General features: G+C 41.0%; 2 protein-coding genes across 5 annotated transcripts in view; both read left to right on the plus strand.

Annotated features, from left to right (window-relative positions):
* Nucleotides 1–10,374, plus strand: part of LOC127431137 (TBC1 domain family member 13-like) — a gene marked incomplete at its 5' end in the record, with an annotated part of 20,488 nt that extends 10,114 nt beyond the window's left edge. Inside the window, 5 exons of the mRNA XM_051681414.1 lie at nt 3,772–4,014; nt 5,915–6,078; nt 6,170–6,330; nt 7,428–7,485; nt 9,267–10,374. Of these exons, the coding sequence (XP_051537374.1) occupies nt 3,772–4,014; nt 5,915–6,078; nt 6,170–6,330; nt 7,428–7,485; nt 9,267–9,332 (692 nt within the window). The remainder of the gene's footprint in view (nt 1–3,771; nt 4,015–5,914; nt 6,079–6,169; nt 6,331–7,427; nt 7,486–9,266) is intronic.
* Nucleotides 10,375–11,739: 1,365 nt separating this feature from the next.
* Nucleotides 11,740–21,393, plus strand: part of LOC127430452 (ral guanine nucleotide dissociation stimulator-like) — a 33,836-nt gene continuing 24,182 nt past the window's right edge. For 2 of the 4 annotated variants that reach the window (XM_051680220.1, XM_051680221.1), the window contains exon 1: nt 11,760–12,503. In XM_051680220.1, coding sequence (XP_051536180.1) covers nt 12,477–12,503 — 27 coding nt within the window. In that variant the 5' untranslated portion in view covers nt 11,760–12,476. Of the gene's footprint in view, nt 12,504–21,393 lie in introns of all 4 variants that reach the window. The other 2 variants (XM_051680219.1, XM_051680222.1) reach the window with 2 other exon arrangements.

Below are 21,393 nucleotides of genomic sequence, written 5' to 3' on the forward strand. Positions count from 1 at the left end.
AGGAGCTCTTGAGTCTCATATACACATGTACAGTACTGTGCAAAAGTTTTAGGCACATAAGATGTTTCACAAAAGCATTTGTCTTAAGATGGTTATTTATATCTTCAGCTTTAGTGTGTCAATAGGAAATATAAATGATAGACTCCCAAACATTACTTTTGCAAATAGAAAAGATTAGAATAGAAGAACAGGGAGCCCTGCAACAGATGTCATGGCCCCCACAGAGCCCCCCACTGAACATCGAGTCAGTCTGAGATTACATAAAGAGACAGAAGCAATCGAGACAGCTGAAATAGATAGAAGAACTGTGGTGAATTCTCCTAGAAACTTGAACATCCTATCTGCCAACAACCATGAAAAACTGTGTCCAGATGTATCTAGGAGAATTGGGGCTGTTTTAAAGGCAAAGGTGGTCACACCGAATATTGATTTAGCTTTTTATGTTTACTGGACTTTGTATGACATTAATTGATAAATGAAAACTATTTATGGCATTATTTTTGAAGACATCCTCACTATGCAACATTTCTCACAAGTGCCTAAAACTTTTGCACAGTACTGTATATATTTTAAATGTACGAGACACACATGAAAATCAATAGCATTTGGCTTCATTGACATCAAAACAGGTGCAACACATCTTCACATCACTCTTTATGTTCTATGCAAGAAAGTAATTCAGGTTTGGAATGACATGAGGGTGAGTACAGTTGAAGTCAGAAGTTTACATACACTTTGGTTGCATTCAGTCATTAAAGTCATTTTCAAGTCATTAAAACTCATTTTTTAACCACTCCACAGATTTAATATAAGCAAATGTGGCAGCGGGGGCGTGGTCAGGCATCCATCCAGAGAGAGAAAGCGGTAAGGGCGCTTGCACCTGAGCTAGATCATGTTTAACACCTGTTTCTAATTCCAGTGAGCATGGGGAGAGCGGCATATAAGCAGCCACACCACCAGCAGAGAAGAGAGAGAGAGTCTGGCACAAGGAAGGCCATGGTGCTCCTGAAGCTGCTACGTTTAATATGTTATGTTTGTGAAGCTAATGAGTTTAAGTCTACGTGCCTGTGAAATTGACGAGTGTGTGAAGTTGTAAAGCATTGAAGTGGCCGATTAAAAGTCCTCCCAGTTGGCAGAGATCCTCAAATCCCTCGCTGGCTTACACCAGTCCCACCAACAATCCCTGCTTGAGCTAAGGCAAGATCAAGATCGCCGGTTCTCTGATGCGACGTTGCGTGGTCCTCGATCGACAGCCGCTCCTCCCCGGGTGGCGAGGGATTTGAGGATCTCTGCCAATTGTGAGGACTCCATGGGGCGTACTTCAAGATCCGGGTTTCGGCACCAGTGTAACACAGCTCACAAACAGCAGGGAAGGAGAACACAGGGAAGCAGGTTTTTCCAGGCTCAGGTAGGACTTTTAATCGGCCACTTCAATGCTTTACAACTTCACACACTTGTCAGTTTCACAGGCACATAGACTTAAACTCATTACCTTCACAAACATAACATATTAAACGTAGCAGCTTCAGGAGCACCATGGCCTTCCTTGTGCCAGACTCTCTCTCTCTTCTCTGCTGGTGGTGTGGCTGCTTATATGCCGCTCTCCCCATGCTCACTGGAATTAGAAACAGGTTAATCTAGCTCAGGTGCAAGTGCCCTTACCGCTTTCTCTCTCCGGATGGATGCCTGACCACGCCCCCGCTGCCACAGCAAACTATAGTTTTGGCAAGTCGTTTAGGACATCTACTTTGTGCATGACACGAGTAATTTTTCCAACAATTGTTTACAGACAGATTGTTTCACTTTTAATTGACTATATCACAATTCCAGTGGGTCAGAAGTTTACATACACAAGTTAACTGTGCCTTTAAGCAGCTTGGAAAATTCCAGAAATGTCAAGTGTTTAGACAATTAGCCAATTAGCTTCTGATAGGAGGTGTACTGAATTGGAGGTGTACTTGTGGTTGTATTTTAAGGCCTACCTTCAAACTCAGTGCCTCTTTGCTTGACATCATGGGAAAATCAAAAGAAATCAGCCAAGACCTCAGAAAAAAAAAACTGTGGACCTCCACAAGTCTGGTTCATCCTTGGGAGCAATTTCCAAATGCCTCAAGATACCACGTTCATCTATACAAACAATAGTACGCAAGTATAAACACCATGGGACCACGCAGCCATCATACCGCTCAGGAAGGAGATGCATTCTGTCTCCTAGAGATGAACGTAATTTGGTGCGAAAAGTGCAAATCAATCCCAGAACAACAGCAAAGAACCTTGTGAAGATGCTGGAGGAAACAGGTAGACAAGTATCTATATCCACAGTAAAATGAGTCCTATATTGACATAACCTGAAAGGCTGCTCAGCAAGGATGAAGCCACTGCTCCAAAACTGCCATAAAAAAGCCAGACTACAGTTTGCAAGTGCACATGGGGACAAAGATCTTACTTTTTGGAGAAATGTTCTCTGGTCTGATGAAACAAAAATTGAACTGTTTGGCCATAATGACCATCGTAATGTTTGGAGGGAAAAGGGTGAGGCTTGCAAGCTGAAGAACACCATCCCAACCGTGAAGCATGGGGGTGGCAGCATCATGTTGTGGGGGTGCTTTGCTGCAGGAGGGACTGGTGCACTTCACAAAATAGATGGCATCATGAGGAAGGAAAATTATGTGGATATATTGAAGCAACATCTCAAGACATCAGCCAGGAAGTTAAAGCTCGGTCGCAAATGGGTCTTCCGAATGGACAATGATCCCAAACATACCTCCAAAGTTGTGGCAAAATGGCAACAAAGTCAAGGTATTGGAGTGTCCATCACAAAGCCCTGACCTCAATCTGATAGAACATTTGTGGGCAGAACTGAAACAGCGTGTGTGAGCAAGGAGGCCTACAAACCTGACTCAGTTACACCAGTTCTGTCTGGAGGAATGGGACAAAATTCCAGCAACTTATTGTGAGAAGCTTGTGGAAGGATACCCAAAACATTTGACCCAAGTTAAACAATTTAAAGGCAATGCTACCAAATACTAACAAAGTGTATGTAAACTTCTGACCCACTGGGAATGTGATGAAAGAAATAAAAGCTGAAATAAATCATTCTCTCTACTATTATTCTGACATTTCACATTCTTAAAATAAAGTAGTGATCCTAACTGACCTAATACAGGGAATGTTTTCTACCATTAAATGTCAGGAATTGTGAAAAACTGAGTTTAAATGTATTTGGCTAAAGTGTATGTAAACATCTGACTTCAAATGTCACTACATTTTTGGGTGACTTTGCTTTAAGTGTCAAATACAATCCTTCAGTACACTTTAAACATTCATGTGTCAGTAAATTCATGAGTTTGTGAATGAACACCAGTAAAGGAATATTCCGGGTTAAGTTGTCAGTACAGTGTGATAAAAATCGCTTGCTAACCTTTTCTGTGTAAAGTTATTGCCAATTTTACATCTTCATTGCCATGACAACACAATGTTATAAACCCTATATGTGATTTAATCACAGTAAAATCATGTTAACACACATATTGTTTATGTCTTGTGTCTATACTTTTGAAACAGTGAGTATTTTAATGTTTACAGATTGACCCCATTGACTTCCATTGTAAGTGTGTCACTGGAACACACATTTGTGCTTTTATTAAAGAAAAGGAGGGACGAGTCAAAGTTAATTTTTGTGGTAATCAACATTATGACACAAATGCTGTCGATTGAGATTAACTCTTATTGAATCCGGAATATTCCTTAACATGAATGAGTGACTGTGAGTGAACAGTATTAATGTTTTTGTGCTTGTTCAGGTGAGTTCTCCTGGGAAGTCGTTGAATCTGTACCCGTCCAACGAGTATGAGGTTTTACCGAATGGCTGTGAGGCGCACTGGGAAGTGGTTGAGCGGATTCTCTTCATCTACGCTAAACTGAACCCGGGCATCGCTTACGTGCAGGGCATGAATGAGATCGTAGGACCGATATACTACACCTTCGCCACAGACCCCAACAGCCAGTGGAAAGGTACCTGATGGCATTATTATCTCATAATTAATTAAAAATCAGCGTTTATCAGAATGTAATGACTGTCTCCACCTGTTCTGCTGATGTAATCAAGGCCACACTGATTAACCAATACTATCATCACAATCCAGTCAAACCTTGATGTATGAAATGAATGTTCTGAATGTTAACAGACATTAATGCGAATGCTCTTTCATGTTGTGTTTAAAGGAATGTTCCAGGGTCAGTACAAGTTTACAGAAGCTTCTGCTACAAACTGTCGATTACCACGAAAAATAATTGAATTTGTTCTTCAGTACGAGATACTAGATACTAGATTGAACCAAAATCTCACATCACTGTTTTGCTCAAAGAGTGACATACAAAATGTATTATTAATGTTATATTTATTGTTCTATCAATATAATAATTTCCATTGAACATAGATAGGATCTGTTGAACACATGACAGGCCAAAAAAAAGAAAAAAATAATAATAATAATAACATGGTGATTGATGTGGGGAAAAAAAAGTTTATTTTGCTCTTTTGTTTTTGCGGTTCTAAATAACAGAACTCATATTTGACAGTTTATTATAGAATATTACAAATTCATATTGTGCGTTTTTACTTTTTCAGATTTCATTTATTTTGGTTGGTGTTTCTTCCTGTAACACACAGAAAAAATATTATAAACTGCATACCGTGCAATAAATTGTTTTTTCACAATCGTTTTTCGTATCGCGTTTTCATGCTTATAACTGATTTGCTGATGGTTTAAAATTGGTCATTAATTGGCAGATTTATATCGGTGACATACACCGATCAGCCACAACATTAAAACCACCTGCCTAGGGGTCTGGGTATCTCAGCGAGTATTGTCGCTGACTATCACCCCTGGAGTCACGAGTTTGAATCCAGGGTGTGCTGAGTGACTCCAGCCAGGTCTCCTAAGCAACCAAATTGGCCTGGTTGCTAGGGAGGGTAGAGTCACATGGGGTAACCTCCTCGTGATCGCTATAATGTGGTTCTCGCTCTCGGTGGGGTGTGTGGTGAGTTGTGTGTGGATGCCGCGGAGAATAGCGTGAAGCATCCGCATGCGCTACGTCTCCGTGGTAACACGCTCAACAAGTCACATGATAAGATGCACGGATTGACAGTCTCAGACGCGGAGTCAACTGAGATTCATCCTCCGCCACCCGGATTGAGGCGAGTCACTACACCACCACGAGGACTTAGAGCGCATTGGGAATTGGGCATTCCAAATTGGGAGAAAAAAGGGAGAAAATCCAATAAAAAAAACACCTGCTTAATATTGTGTAGGTACTCCTCATGCCGTCTCATGATTGTTGATGCCAGATGGGCTGGTTTGAGTATTTCTGGGATTTACACACACAACAGTCTCTAGAATTTACTCCGAATGATGCCAAAAACACAAAACATCCAGTGAGCAGCAGTTCTGTGGATGGAAACGTCTTGTTGATGAGAGAGGTCAACAGAGAATGGCCAGACTGGTTTGAACTGATGAAGTCTACAGTAACTCGGATAACCACTCTGTACAATTGTGGTTATTCTGAGATGTGGGTTGGCGCTCTTTTGGTGGCACGAGGGGGACCTACACAAGATTAGGCAGATGGTTTTAGTGTTGTGGTTGATTGGTGTATATCAGATATATCAGTGCATCCCTAGTGGAAAAAAAAAACCACGAAATGCACTGACAGAAATTCACTTACAGTGAGAGTCTGTTGGTCAGTCAGCCTGATGACTGATTCATTTTTACTTTGGGAATCAACAGCTGCTGTACACAGAGATTCACTAGTATTGAACATTCATTTAATATTTCTGTTTCGAACGTCTCTACAGGACACAGTGAGGCATCACACCCAAACTGGCTCTAAAATACTCAATGTTTGTGTGTTGTAGAACATGCGGAGGCCGACACGTTCTTCTGTTTCACTAACCTGATGTCAGAGAACAGAGATAATTTCATCAAGAGCCTCGACGACTCGCAGTGCGGCATCACGTTTAAGATGGAGAGCGTGTTCTCTAAACTCAAGGAGAAAGACACTGAACTCTACATGAAACTGGTGAACACATCAAACCACCGCAGAGTCATCCTATCATTATGAGAGTCACTGTACTAAATGTCTGTCTGTCTCTCTCCTGTCTGTCTCTCAGCAAGAGCAGAATATTAAGCCACAGTATTTCACGTTTCGCTGGTTGACGCTGTTGCTCTCTCAAGAGTTTCTCCTGCCAGACGTCATCAGGATCTGGGATTCGCTCTTTTCCGATCAGGATCGATTTGAGTTCCTCATTCCTGTGTGCTGTGCCATGCTCACGTAAGATCTGTTCTGATCTCTTTATAGATGGACTCTAGAGTCCACAGTGACTCGATTAATCGAGTACTCATTAAAAACACTACTCGAATATTGCAGTTTGATTTTCCTTTGTGCGTTTGCCTGCCGTGAGTGTCAATGAGCTTCTCTCACCTGAATCTTGCTGTAACAACTCAATGCTTCGGGTGGCACTGTTTAAAGTGATTGTAGCACATCAGAAGACTTTTATGTGTGAGTTTATATGTGGGAATGCAAATTGTCATTTTTGAATCTAGATGTTGTTGGAAAGTGTTAATTTTTTTTCTTAAGAAAAACAAATTGAAATGTTGAAACTGCTATAAAGCTGACATTTGGTAAAACCGTAATAGGCTAAAAATGTGTCATACTCTTTATTTAATTACTTAAATTATTTCAAGTAATCGATTACTTGTTTTTTATGTGTTAGAGTAGTCAAATACAAAATTACCCAAAATGCTCATCCTTAATACCTGCCATAATATACAACAAAATCCAAATTGCGGTATATTCTTGTGGTATATATAAGTAAGGGATAATCCACGGCTAGTTGTGCGTTAAACTATTTTAATGCATGACGTGGAGGCGAAGAACCACCCAACAGGAAGTGCATTCTTATCGTTTAAGGCAGTCCTAGCTGTGGATTATCCTGCTTATACCATGCTCAGCATTGATTAGTCATTAATTTTTACAGCATACATTTTGACTGGAAGTATATCAGTAACGGTTAACTTTATCTACGCGTCATTAGATCTAGAGTTCTGCCCCTTCTAAATCAGACACAGAGATAAAGTAGTGTGATAATATTCCTTTTTTTTTTTGGAGACCAAACACTCTTTAAAAACTGTGAATCCAGATTTAATAATAGCCACAGAATGTAGAAGGGTTGGCACTCCTCAAAATTTTTTATATTTAATTCCTATTCTTTGTGTTCACATCAATGAGAAAAACCTGGTGTTCCTGACGTGACTTGATGTAAAAGTAGCACTTACTGCTCATGATGAGGAGAAAATAATCTAAAACGCTCCAAACCTGCAGCCAGACCTAAACGTATGTGTGCTAATTTTGTTTTTCTGTGTTTGCAGACTGATTCGGGATCAGTTACTGGCAGGAGACTTTACAATAAACATGAGATTACTGCAGGTAACACACACACAAGATTACTGCAGGTAACACGCACACGCACACATGAGATTACTGCAGGTAACACGCACACGCACACATGAGATTACTGCAGGTAACACACACACAAGATTACTGCAGGTAACACGCACACGCACACATGAGATTACTGAAGGTAACACGCACACATGAGATTACTGCAGGGCACGGGCTCACGTGAGATTACTGCAGGGCTCACGTGAGATTACTGCAGGGCACACGCGAGATTACTGCAGGGCACACGCGAGATTACTGCAGGGCACACGTGAGATTACTGCAGGGCACACGCAAACACACGTGAGATTACTGCAGGGCACACGTGAGATTACTGCAGGGCACGGGAACACGTGAGATTACTGCAGGGCACACGTGAGATTACTGCAGGGCACACGTGAGATTACTGCAGGGCACGGGCACACATGAGATTACTGCAGGGCACACATGAGATTCCTGCAGGGCATGGGCACACGTGAGATTACTGCAGGGCACACGTGAGATTACTGCAGGGCACGGGCACACATGAGATTACTGCAGGGCACACGTGAGATTACTGCAGGGCACGGGCACACATGAGATTACTGCAGGGCACACATGAGATTACTGCAGGGCACACGTGAGATTACTGCAGGGCACACGTGAGATTACTGCAGGGCACACGTGAGATTACTGCAGGGCACGGGCACACATGAGATTACTGCAGGGCACGGGCACACATGAGATTACTGCAGGGCACACGTGAGATTACTGCAGGGCACGGGCACACATGAGATTACTGCAGGGCACACATGAGATTACTGCAGGGCACACGTGAGATTACTGCAGGGCACGGGCACGTGAGATTACTGCAGGGCACGGGCACGTGAGATTACTGCAGGGCACGGGCACGTGAGATTACTGCAGGGCACACGTGAGATTACTGCAGGGCACGAGCACACGTGAGATTACTGCAGGGCACACGTGAGATTACTGCAGGGCACACGTGAGATTACTGCAGGGCACGGGCACACGTGAGATTACTGCAGGGCACACGCACACGTGAGATTACTGCAGGGCACACGCACACGTGAGATTACTGCAGGGCACACATGAGATTACTGCAGGGCACACGTGAGATTACTGCAGGGCACACGTGAGATTACTGCAGGGCACGGGCACGTGAGATTACTGCAGGGCACGGGCACGTGAGATTACTGCAGGGCACACGTGAGATTACTGCAGGGCACGAGCACACGTGAGATTACTGCAGGGCACACGTGAGATTACTGCAGGGCACACGTGAGATTACTGCAGGGCACGGGCACACGTGAGATTACTGCAGGGCACACGCACACGTGAGATTACTGCAGGGCACACGCACACGTGAGATTACTGCAGGGCACACGCACACGTGAGATTACTGCAGGGCACGGGCACACGTGAGATTACTGCAGGGCACGGGCACACGTGAGATTACTGCAGGGCACACGCACACGTGAGATTACTGCAGGGCACACGCACACATGAGATTACTGCAGGGCACACGCAAATGTAATCACATACAAACACACACACACTCTCTCTCACACACATACTCTCTCACACACACACACACACACACACACTCTCTCTCTCTCTCTCACACACACACACACACTCACACACACTATCTCTCTCTCACACACACACACACTTTCTCTCTCTCACACACACACACTCACTCACTCACACACACACACTCACAAACACACACACAGGCTCACTGATATCATGATGTGTTGTTTCAGGATTACCCCATCTGTGACGTTCACACTATACTTGCTAAAGCAAAAGAACTGCAGGATGGCTTGTAGTGGCCACGCCCCTCAGCCCCGCCCCAGCCCAGAGAAACCACGGTAAACATGAACCCGTGAACAACAGCAGTGCCGCTCATCTCACCGTGGGTGGGCCATCGTTTGCCTTTGTGTGAGTGTGTGTTACGTCTAACCGGCTCTCAGGTAGACGTGTGTGTGTGTGTGTGGGATGGGGGGGGCTTGAGCTGTTTACTGATGCACTAAATAATTACACACACACACACACTCGATGCTGACGGGACTCCAGAATCACTCCAGAAATACATGTGTTTTATGATTTGTATTTATATCAGTGATTGTTTACTCTTGTTTACTTTTTCTTTTATTATTTTATGTTGTAACTTTTACAAATGAACAAAAAATCGTAACTACAGTTTTAAGGATTGTTGATGGATGATATTTGAATCTTCATGAGCGTACTGATGACGGCAGATCTTTCCAGTGTCCAGTTGAACTATTCTTCCCTCTACACTACAGAATCAGATCTGCACAACATCTGCTTTCTTTTGAAATGTTTCTCTTCTTCAGAACGCTGCAGTTCAAAGATTTGTTGTCGAGTGTTTTTGTAGCAGAGTGAAGAAGGGCTGATGTCATTAATCAGAGAGTGATGTCATAAATCTTCATGAATGTGTGCAGATGTTTATCAGTCGTTTACTGATCACTTTCATCACACTAATGTTTGTTTGTGTTCACGTTGAATTATTCTTGATCAACACAAACTTTATGACTCCATACAAACATTAGTGGGTTTTTAACATGATGATCTATGTTTTAAATGTTTTTTTGACGTACACATTTAAAGGCTCAGTGGATGTAGGGCAATGAAGGATGGATGATATTCTTCTTTTGAATCTTTTTCTCTCTCTGGAATGTTCGGCCACACGTTTCTCTCTGTAACTGTGTGTTTGTGCAGTATGTACATTTATAACATTTGTTTCTTTTGCATGTTTTTGTATGAGCACATACAGTATATAGTTCTTGCCATCATATATCAATGTTTTTACAGTGCTTGCAGATGCACAATAAACATTTGAATCTTAAACATGAAGCATGAATCTCTCTGTCACAGTCAGAAACTGTCGGGGTGAAACGGGTGGAGTATGGAGGATGATCTCCAGTGAAACTGCAGTGTACATACTGTGCACAATGTGCGTGGAACATGTATAACAGTGCACACTGCATGAATACTGTATTTCTAATGTGATGTTAACCGTGTTATTTAACATCTCTTGATTAATAATTACTTAATTAGACTGACAAAAGTTACATTTGATTAAAAATGCAAAATTAGGGGGTCTGGGTATCTCAGTGAGTATTGACGCTGACTATCACACCTGGAGTCGTGAGTTTGAATCCAGGGTGTGCTGATTGACTCCAGCCAGGTCTCCTAAGCAACCAAATTGGCCCGGTTGCTAGGGAGGGTAGAGTCACATGGGGTAACCTCCTCGTGGTCACTATAATGTGGTTCTCACTCTCGGTGGGGCGCGTGGATGCCGCGGAGAATAGCGTGAAGCCTCCACACGCGCTACGTCTCCGTGGTAACGTGCTCAACATGTCACGTGATAAGATGTGCGGATTGACGGTCTCAGACGCGGAGGCAACTGAGATTCGTCCTCCGCCACCCGGATTGAGGCGAGTCACTACGCCACCACGAGGACTTAGAGCGCATTGGGAACTGGGCATTCCACATTGGGGAGAAAAAATAAAATTCCAAATTATATTTCAGATTTTTTTGTTTTTCTCTGCTTTAAAATATTTCATTTTGTAAAACCTGCTCGCAAGCTGGTTTATCTGTGAATCGTTCTTCTTAGTCAAAGCGGGTCAAAATTTTTTTCAATTATTCACTTGCAGATCGTCTGCATTAAAATGTTTTAAAAAATGCTAATCCAGTAATCACAAATACGTGGAAATTCATTGCATACTGTTTCACAATTATTATACATAATTATTTTAAAAAGAAGGTCACATTTTACTCCAAAATCAAAAGAAAAAATATGTTTTGCATAAAGAAATGCGTTGTGGAATGACTTAAGTGACATGTAAACATCCCTGCCCCTATTCCCACTAACAAATCTCATTCACGTGCAGTTTTATTGTTTTCATTCTCAATGGTTATTTTGGTTAGATTCTCATTACTGTAATCAAGTTTTGTATTATTTTGTATTCATGTGATTAGTTGTCATGCAAATAATGTCTGTATATTTTGGGGTGAGATATGACATGTTTCCGCGCATCTTTCTGTTTCCATGGAAACTCCTGCAGAAGTGATGCAGAAATCAGCGGTCACGTGATGACGATTCATATGAATGCAGGTAAAAACACCTGCTGTAACATTAGAAACTATATGCGATATTTGTATTTAAGAAGTGTGTCCTTCAGTATATTAATAGTGTCTTCTTCATCACAGTGTCGAGCACACGCCCTCCGCTCCCGTGCGCGGCCCCGAGTCCAGTGCGCGTTCACGCCGCAGACCCACAAACCCACATCAGAACATGAGAGTGCTATGTATGTGTGTCAAGGGCACGAGATAACACGAGATTCATAGCGGAATAAACCGTCATGTTGGTTTAGATGGAGTGACCGGATCCGCGTCGGTTCTGCTGCGGGTTCGGCTGCTGATCTGAACGGGTTCTGCGGAATTCGGGCCTGATTCTGCGGGGGGGGGTTTCCTCTCGGCTGTGGATTTAAATGGACACACGAGTCGCGATTCTGATCCGAATCTGATGCGCGTGAATGAAACGCCGAGATTCTGCAGCTGAATATAAACATCTGTAATAATAATCTGAATATAAACATCTGTAATAATCTGAAGTCATTAATGTGGTGATCTTAAGCATCGACTCCATTTTGGATCTGTTTTCAGATTTTATTGATGCATTTATTGATCTGAATGATCTGTTTGCTGTTATTATTGTTTATTTAGATGATAAACGCGTGCATAATTATTATTATTATTATTATTGTGCGCGGTTCTTTCACATATTGATCTGATCGGTTTCATCAGAATCAAAGACACGAGCATCTCTGGTTCTGATTCGGTTCTGGAATGATGATGATGATGATGATGGCAGAGTTTGGCTCGTGAATGAGGGGGATGAAATCTGCCCTGCCGACACACATGATGATGATGATGATGAAGAGCTGATGATGAAGATGATGCTGGAGTCACAGGTAACTCATAAATTCTTTGTTTCTTTTCGTCTGAAAAATACAAATAAATCGTGAATGAATGATTCAGAATCATATGGTCTGTGCGGTTCTCGGTGATGATCAGACGGTAATCGTGCTGTTCCGGTATGATTACCGTATATACCGAATATAATTGTTTTACTGTGGTGTGACAGATGTGATGATAGATTTGTGTGTTTGTGTATTTGTGTTATTGTTTATTAGATTGTGTATCAACAGCACAAACAAAACTACACTGTACAATCCCATTATATTTACGGTAAAATATGCTGCCCATGTTTCAGCTTTACGGGATGTAATTGTGATGCCTGTATATTTTATGGTTCTGTACTGTTTAATGATATAACCTGCAACTATAAAGTCTGCTTTTCACTTTATAATGTATTTGAATGACTGTACAACAGGTCACATGATGACTTAAAGTTCATCAACACTCTTCCAGGAACAATAATTACAAACACAAAACACCATCAGAGTAACACACGTGACACAACTAATGTACATAATATTACAAATAAAGAGAAACGCATATGAAATGTGAAGGGTCACGCAGGGACTTTTAGAAACACCCTATTATTGTTTTTTACAAATGTTTTCTGTAAAATTTCATGTATTCTCTTGTTAAACGTTATTAATTTTTACCGTTAATTATGCGGTACAAAAAAAACTAAATTTTTACAATATTTTATTGAAAATTACATGTGTTTTCTTTTTAAGTATTTAATAATTTTTTACCATATATGTTAATGTAACAACTCGTTAAACAGTTTTTTTACTGAAGCATTTTTACACTTTTACCGTTAACGGTCATTTTTACACTCTTTTACCATTAACGGTCATTTTTACAGTCTTTTACCGTTAACGGTTAACGGCCATTTTTACACTCTTTTACCGTTAATGGCCATTTTTACAGTCTTTTACCATTAACGGCAATTTTTACACTCTTTTACCGTTAACGGTCATTTTTACACTCTTTTACCGTTAACGGCCATTTTTACAGTCTTTTACCATTAACGGTCATTTTTACACTCTTTTACCGTTAACGGTTAACGGCCATTTTTACAGTCTTTTACCGTTAACGGCCATTTTTACAGTCTTTTACCATTAACGGCAATTTTTACACTCTTTTACCGTTAACGGTCATTTTTACACTCTTTTACCATTAACGGTCATTTTTACAGTCTTTTACCGTTAATGGTTAACGGCCATTTTTACACTCTTTTACCGTTAACGGTCATTTTTACAGTCTTTTACCATAAACGGCAATTTTTACACTCTTTTACCGTTAACGGTCATTTTTACACTCTTTTACCATTAACGGTCATTTTTATAGTCTTTTACCGTTAACGGTCATTTTTACACTCTTTTACCGTTAACGGTTAACGGCCATTTTTACATTTTTTTACCGTTAACGGCAATTTTTACACTGATTTGTGTGAACTCCGTGAGACACGCTGAAAGCATGCTATTTTCATTTGACCCAATCCAGTGTTTAATTATCTAATAATAGTGTTCAGTAAAGTATTCTGTACAGGAGCATGTGTTGTTCTCTGGAGCTGTTTAGTTTTTCTTCAGTTGAAGATGCGTCTATAATCTAAACTAAAATAAACAAATTATTCCACAATTGTAACAGAAATGATCATAATGGGAATGATGGAGTTGACATGTTGAAGCTGTGACCGCAGACACTTGAAATATATAAAAATATAAAACTTACCAGACCACGTGTCCTACTGTTACATCCAGCATGAACAGGAAGTGGTAAAGGGGTCCTCAGAGTTATAGCTGACCACGACATTGTCTGATTTATTCAGAATTATTAAAAACTCTGACAGAGTCGACGCAAAGTGAGGACTTTGACAGTTATTAATGGAAAATATAATTGAAAGTTTATGTATTGTTTGTTATCTTACAGATCTATACCTTTTTATTTAATATTTATTTTTATGAATTTGTTGCCTTTTTAAACTCTTTGTTTGGCAGTTTAACGTTGGCACCTCTTGCTGAGGACAGGTTATTTACATAGAGCATGCATTTTAAACAATTCTAATGAAATCTTTTAAAAATATAAGTAATAAATGCCCTGAGTATACACATTCCCTTTAGATTGAACTTTTCCAGTATGTTTATTATTATGATTTTTTTTAATAATTTTTAACATGGAGAACTTTTTTTATGATGGACATGTTTTGTCCCTTATCTCAAGAATCAGTGCAATTCATTAGATTGAGAATTTATAACTTCATTTATCAACTCATATTTTATCCCATAACATGTATAATGAATATATATATCAGATGATACAAAAAAACAGAAAAATGAATTGCGAAGGGGTGTTTCGCGCCCACATTTTGAATTTTGGGGGCATTTTTATAATTTTTGGTGGCATTTTTGCCCCAAGCCCCCCTTCATTTCTGACCTTGCTATGGTATATATGAAATTACTACGGTCTCACCATCTGATGCCAACATTGTACCACAGTATTACCACAGTATTACCACAGTATTACCACAGTATTACCACAGTATTATCACAGTATTACCACAGTATTATCACAGTATTACCACAGTATTATCACAGTATTACCACAGTATTATCACAGTATTACCACAGTATTACCACAGTATTACCACAGTATTATCACAGTATTACCACAGTATTATCACAGTATTATCACAGTATTATCACAGTATTACCACAGTATTATCACAGTATTATCACAGTATTATCACAGTATTACCACAGTATTACCACAGTATTATCACAGTATTACCACAGTATTACCACAGTATTACCACAGTATTATCACAGTATTACCACAGTATTACCACAGTATTATCACAGTATTACCACAGTATTATCACAGTATTATCACAGTATTATCACAGTATTACCACAGTATTATCACAGTATTATCACAGTATTATCACAGTATTACCACAGTATTACCACAGTATTATCACAGTATTACCACAGTATTACCACAGTATTACCACAGTATTATCACAGTATTATCACAGTATTACCACAGTTACTGCTGTACATGCAGCTGAAGATGAGGTGATTAGTACAGGATACTCCAGATCTGTGTGTGTGTGTGTGTGTGCGCGCGCGTGTGTGCGTGTGTGTGTATGTGTGTGTGAGAGTGTGTGTGTGTGTGTGTGTGTGTGTGTGAACTGAACTGCAGTCTCACACTGTCATTTACAGTGTCCATATACTGGAATAATGTTCATATTTGTGTCCATCAGTGATCTGAACTCTAGAGAGAGGGGTCAGGGGTCAGGGGTGTCCTGTGTCAGAGAGGGTTCCTGAGGGAGTTTACACACACACACACTGAATATGATCCACTCATGAGGGTTTGTGTGTGTGCGTTTTTCCTGTTTCTGTCCCGTCAGTCTCCGGTTACCATGGTCACATGATCAGTGTCCGGCCTGCAGTCAGAGCAGCTGTGAGTGTGTGTGTGTCCTTAATCTCACAATTAACAGTTAAAGAGGAAATCTCACCAAACACCTCAATATCTCAACTTTAAAAATAATCATGATGATGCGTTATTTAAACTATAAAATATTTATATTATCATGGCAGGTTTGTTGTAGTTATGCTGGTTTAAATCAATGTATAATTACAGTATTTTGTTTTGTATAATACAGTATAAAAGGACAATTACAGTAATGAGAATCGTTATGGAGAATTCTAATTAAATCAGCAGCTGTCACAGAGAGTGTTTCCTCCGGAAGATCTGCAGGGAATCTGAGGAAGTGTGTGTTGATGTCCAGGGGTGTAAAAAGTACTCATAAATTACACTTAAGCGAAAGTATGGGTACTGAGTGAAAATAGTACTCAATTAAAAGTATCTAGACAAAAACATACTTGAGTGAAAGTAAAAAACAGATTAAAAATTAAAAAGTACCTTTTTTTCTAGCTAGAATGAAATCGAGAGAGGAGATTGTGAGAGAGATGATGATGATGATGTTAAATTCGATTGTTAAGTCGCCTCTCAATGACTGTCATATTTCTCCCCCAGTGACATTCACAACCTGGTCAATGAATCATGTTACAATAACTACATTAAATTATTTTGATGTGGCCTGTTGTATGTAACAACAATTTCCTGGTGAAATGAACATTAGAGGCGCTACAACAACGACTTTAATCCCGTTTCACACAAATCACGAGTTAAACGGCAGATTATCAGTTCATAAACACTTTTCACTCTGTTATCTTATGACATATAAACACTTTTACTGTTACATAATCAACTACATTTACAAGCTTGTTATAGTGTGATTAAACTGCGCGATTGCTCGACTGATAGAGCGTTGCACTTGTGATGTAAAGGAGCGTGATATGAGTCCTGAAGAGCACGCGAGTCCACACATGAGCCAAAGTGTCATTGAAGCACCATAAAATGACGTGGTTGCTTCAGAAATTGTGTTTTTCATCTCACATTTGCTTTTTTGACACTATCGGTTTGGTTTAGGTTTAGGGTTGAGAGGTCGGTTTTGTTGATTTAAATCTTGATAGAATAATAACATTAAAAACCTCATCTGTTCAGGAGAACATTTCACTCACTTTTAGCGCCACGCAATGGACATTTCACTTTGGAACTGCCCTGAGACGCGTAATGAACCAGATAATTTTATTTTGCAAAAAAATTGCCACAGTCACCCAATGTTCATTGCCCGGGTGACGCACTCACGAATTGTGATGTCAGAGCATCCAGCTCCTATCAACCCTTGCTATTGAGCAGATGGATGAATAAAACTCAATTTATATTTACTCAAATTACATCATTTTATTATCATTATTATCATCATTATCATTGCTGGTTTTATAGTTATTATTATAATTAATAGTTGCCTAACAACAACAACAACAACAATAATAATTCAGTAATTAGGAAGTAAAAGATATGAATGAAATATGAAGGCAAGTATAGAAATAAATAACATGAAAAGCATTTTGTTTATATATATTTGCATCGGGTATGATCATTTTTGACTTCATAAATGTCCAATCTGTAGAAGTTGCAGATGTTAAGAATAAAGTTTAGGACAAAAACCGTCAATATTTCTGACTTCGTGCTCATAGTTTTGAATGAATACATCACATTTAGTTGGGTGGTCACTTACGGTCTAGTAGCACAAATATTTCAACGTATCAGACGTTCAAATCATGTGACATTCTGCCGTTTTTAAATCTGTCGTTTGTTGGATGCAGATAAAAGGCGCTTCAGTCCAGTATGATGAAAGAAAATCATCTGCAAAAATGTATTTGTATTTGTCAAGTTTAAATAAAATTAATAGTCAAAAGTACTATTTTTTCCTTTGGAAATGTAATTAAGTAAAAGTACATGTATTACTTTTAAATTCCACTTAAGTAAACTACAAATCCCAAAAAATAATACTTTTAATAATACTTATTTTTACTGTGTGTGTGTCTGTGTGTGTCTGTGTGTGTCTGCGTGTGTGTGTGTGTCTGTGTGTGTCTGTGTGTGTCTGTGTGTGTCTGCGTGTGTGTGTGTGTCTGTGTGTGTCTGTGTGTGTCTGCGTGTGTGTGTGTGTCTATGTGTGTGTGTGTGTGTCTGTGTGTGTGTGTGTGTCTGTGTGTAGGTGTGTGCGCATCTGTTTGTGTCTGTGTGTGTGTAGGTGTGTGTGTGTGTGTGTGTTTGTTTTCTTGAGTTTGTTGAAAGCGTTCTGGTTCTGGGATTGCCAAATTTCTTCAAACGATGTCTCTTAAGACTGTTGCCTTTTAAACTGCCTATACTTCATGTAGTGAGCGCACCTGTGATGCCTTGAATTGCTGTAGGCAGCTCACTATGTTTTCAAACAGTTTCTGGAGTTTCTGAAGAAGAAACTGAATCCTTTTGCCTGAAGAAACATTTCTAGATCAGATTTAAACAGGTCAGAGATATGAATGGGTTTATCTTGTGATTATTCAGGTCAACAGGTGATGGTTACACACACACACACACACACACACAGACACAAACAGATACGCACACACAGACAAACAGACACACACACTCACACACACACACATATACACAGAGATACACAAACACAAACACACACAGACACACACACACACAGACACAAACAGATACGCACACACATACACACACAGACAAACACACACACAGAGATACACAAACACACAGACACACACAGATACGCACACACAGACAAACAGACACACACACACACACACACACACACACACACATATACACAGAGATACACAAACACAAACACACACAGACATACACACACACAGAGATACACACACACAGACACAAACAGATACGCACACACATACACACACACATATACACAGAGATATACACCACACACAAACACACACATACACACACACAGACGCGCCGCGGATGGCTGCCTCAGTGTGGAGCTCCTCAGTTCTTTTGTTGTTTTTGTTTGTTTGTCCTGTGTTTAGTAATCTTTTTCCAGTCAGTTTTACCAGAGACGAACTGCTGAACATTCGACAGCATGAACCAGACAATCATTTCCCGGTTTTCGAATATTCAGACGATTTGATAGACATTTTAGTTGGAGGCGCAGCTCTGCTGTTCAAGAGACTCAGGCGAGGGAGACGAGCCGGTGCGCTGGTCAAACTTCGTCAGCACGGATTTCAAACAGCGTTGCCGAGTATTCACTTAGTGAATCTCCGCTCTCTTCCTAACAAAACGGACGAACTACATCTCCTCACCCGCACAAACAAGGACTTTTCAACCTCTGCTGCCTTGTGCTTCACAGAAACCTGGCTGAGTGAAGCCATTCCGGACAGCGCGTTACATCTGCCGGGCTTCCAGCTGTTCAGAGCGGATCACATCGCGGAGTTAACGGGGAAAACGAGAGGCGGTGGAACATGCTTTTACATCAATGAAGGTTGGTGTACAGATACAACAACGTTAAAGAAGATGTGCTGTCCTAATTTGGAAGTGCTCTTTATTAACTGTAAGCCTTTCTTCTCGCCACGGGAGTTTTCCTCATTTATTCTGGTGAGTGTGTATATCGTGCCAAACGCGTGTTTGAACACAGCGCTGCAACAGCTGGCTGATCAAATCACAGACACAGAACAACAATACCCGGACTCAGTTATTATTATTCTTGGGGATTTTAACAAAGCAAACCTCACACGTGAACTGCCCAAATATAAACAGCACATTACATGCCCCACCAGAGACAGGAACATACTGGATCATTGCTACACAACAATAAAGGATGCATATCGCTCTGTCCCAAGAGCAGCTTTGGGTCTGTCTGGTTCATCTTCTTTCAACCTACAGACAGAAATTAAAATCTGCTAAGCCTGTATTAAGGACTGTAAAGAGATGAACCAATGAAGCAGAGCTGGAACTACAAGCCGATTTAACTGGACTGATTGGAGTGTTTTTGAGGCTGCAGCCACAGAACTGGACGAGCTCACAGATACTGTTACATCATATATCAGTTTCTGTGAGGATATGTGCATTCCTACTAGGACTTATTTAACATTCAACAATGACAAACCATGGTTTACAGCAGAACTCAGGCAGCTTCGTCAGGCCAAAGAGGATGCTTACAGAAGTGGGGATAAAGTCTTGTACAGTCAGGCCAGGAACACACTGAATAAGGAAATCAGAGTTACTAAAAGGAGATACTCTGAGAAGCTGAAAAACAAGTTTTCAGCTAACGACCCTGCATCAGTGTGGAGTGGCATGAAAAAACTCACAAATTACAGGACTCCTGCCCCCAACCCTGTAGGGAACCAACAAGTGGCTGACGACCTGAATGTGTTCTACTGTAGATTTGAAAGGCCCAATCTCACACCCCACACCCACTCTGACCTTCACTTCACACAAACAGGAACACCTCCTGCAACCCCCCTCCTCCCACCTCCTGCTACTCAACCTGCACTTAAGATCTGTGAAGATTATGTGAGCCGCATCTTTCGGAAACAAAACACGAGGAAAGCACAGGGCCCAGATGGCGTTTCACCTGCATGTCTTAGATCCTGTGCTAACCAGTTGGCCTCCATCTTCACACAGATCTTCAATAGATCACTGGAGCAGTGTGAAGTCCCATGCTGCTTCAAATGCTCAATCATTATTCCTGTCCCAAAGAAACCAAAAATCACAGGACTTAATGACTACAGACCTGTCGCCCTGACGTCTGTGGTCATGAAATCATTTGAGAGACTGGGGTTGGCCCACCTGAGGAACATCACTGGACCCTTTCTAGATCCCCTTTGCAAACAGGTCTGTGGATGATGCAGTCAACATGGGATTGCATCATATCCTGCAACATCTGGACAGACCAGGGACATATGCAAGGATCCTTTTTGTGGACTTCAGTTCAGCTTTCAACACCATCATCCCAGCTATACTTCAGAATAAACTACACCAACTCTCTGTTCCCATGTCTATCTGTCAGTGGATCACCAGCTTTCTGATGGACAGGCAGCAGCTTGTGAGACAGAGGAAACTCACTTCCAGCACCTGTACAATCAGCACTGGTGCCCCCCAGGGATGTGTGCTCTCCCCACTACTCTTCTCCCTCTACACCAATGACTGCATCGCCAAGGACCCCTCTGTCAAGCTCCTGAAGTTTGCAGATGACGCCACTGTCATCGGCCTCATCCAGAGATGACGATGAGTCTGCATACAGAAGGGAGGTTGAACAGCTGGCTGTCTGGTGCAGTCAAAACAACCTGGAGCTGAACATGCTCAAAACGGTGGAGATCATTGTGGACTTTAGGAGGAACCCCCCAACACTGACCCCCCTCACCATTCTAAACAGCACTGTGGCAGCAGTGGAGTCATTCAGGTTCCTGGGCACTACCATCTCACAGGACCTGAAGTGGGAGACACACA

Source organism: Myxocyprinus asiaticus, chromosome 40 (assembly GCF_019703515.2).
Source record: "Myxocyprinus asiaticus isolate MX2 ecotype Aquarium Trade chromosome 40, UBuf_Myxa_2, whole genome shotgun sequence".
NCBI lineage: Eukaryota > Metazoa > Chordata > Actinopteri > Cypriniformes > Catostomidae > Myxocyprinus > Myxocyprinus asiaticus.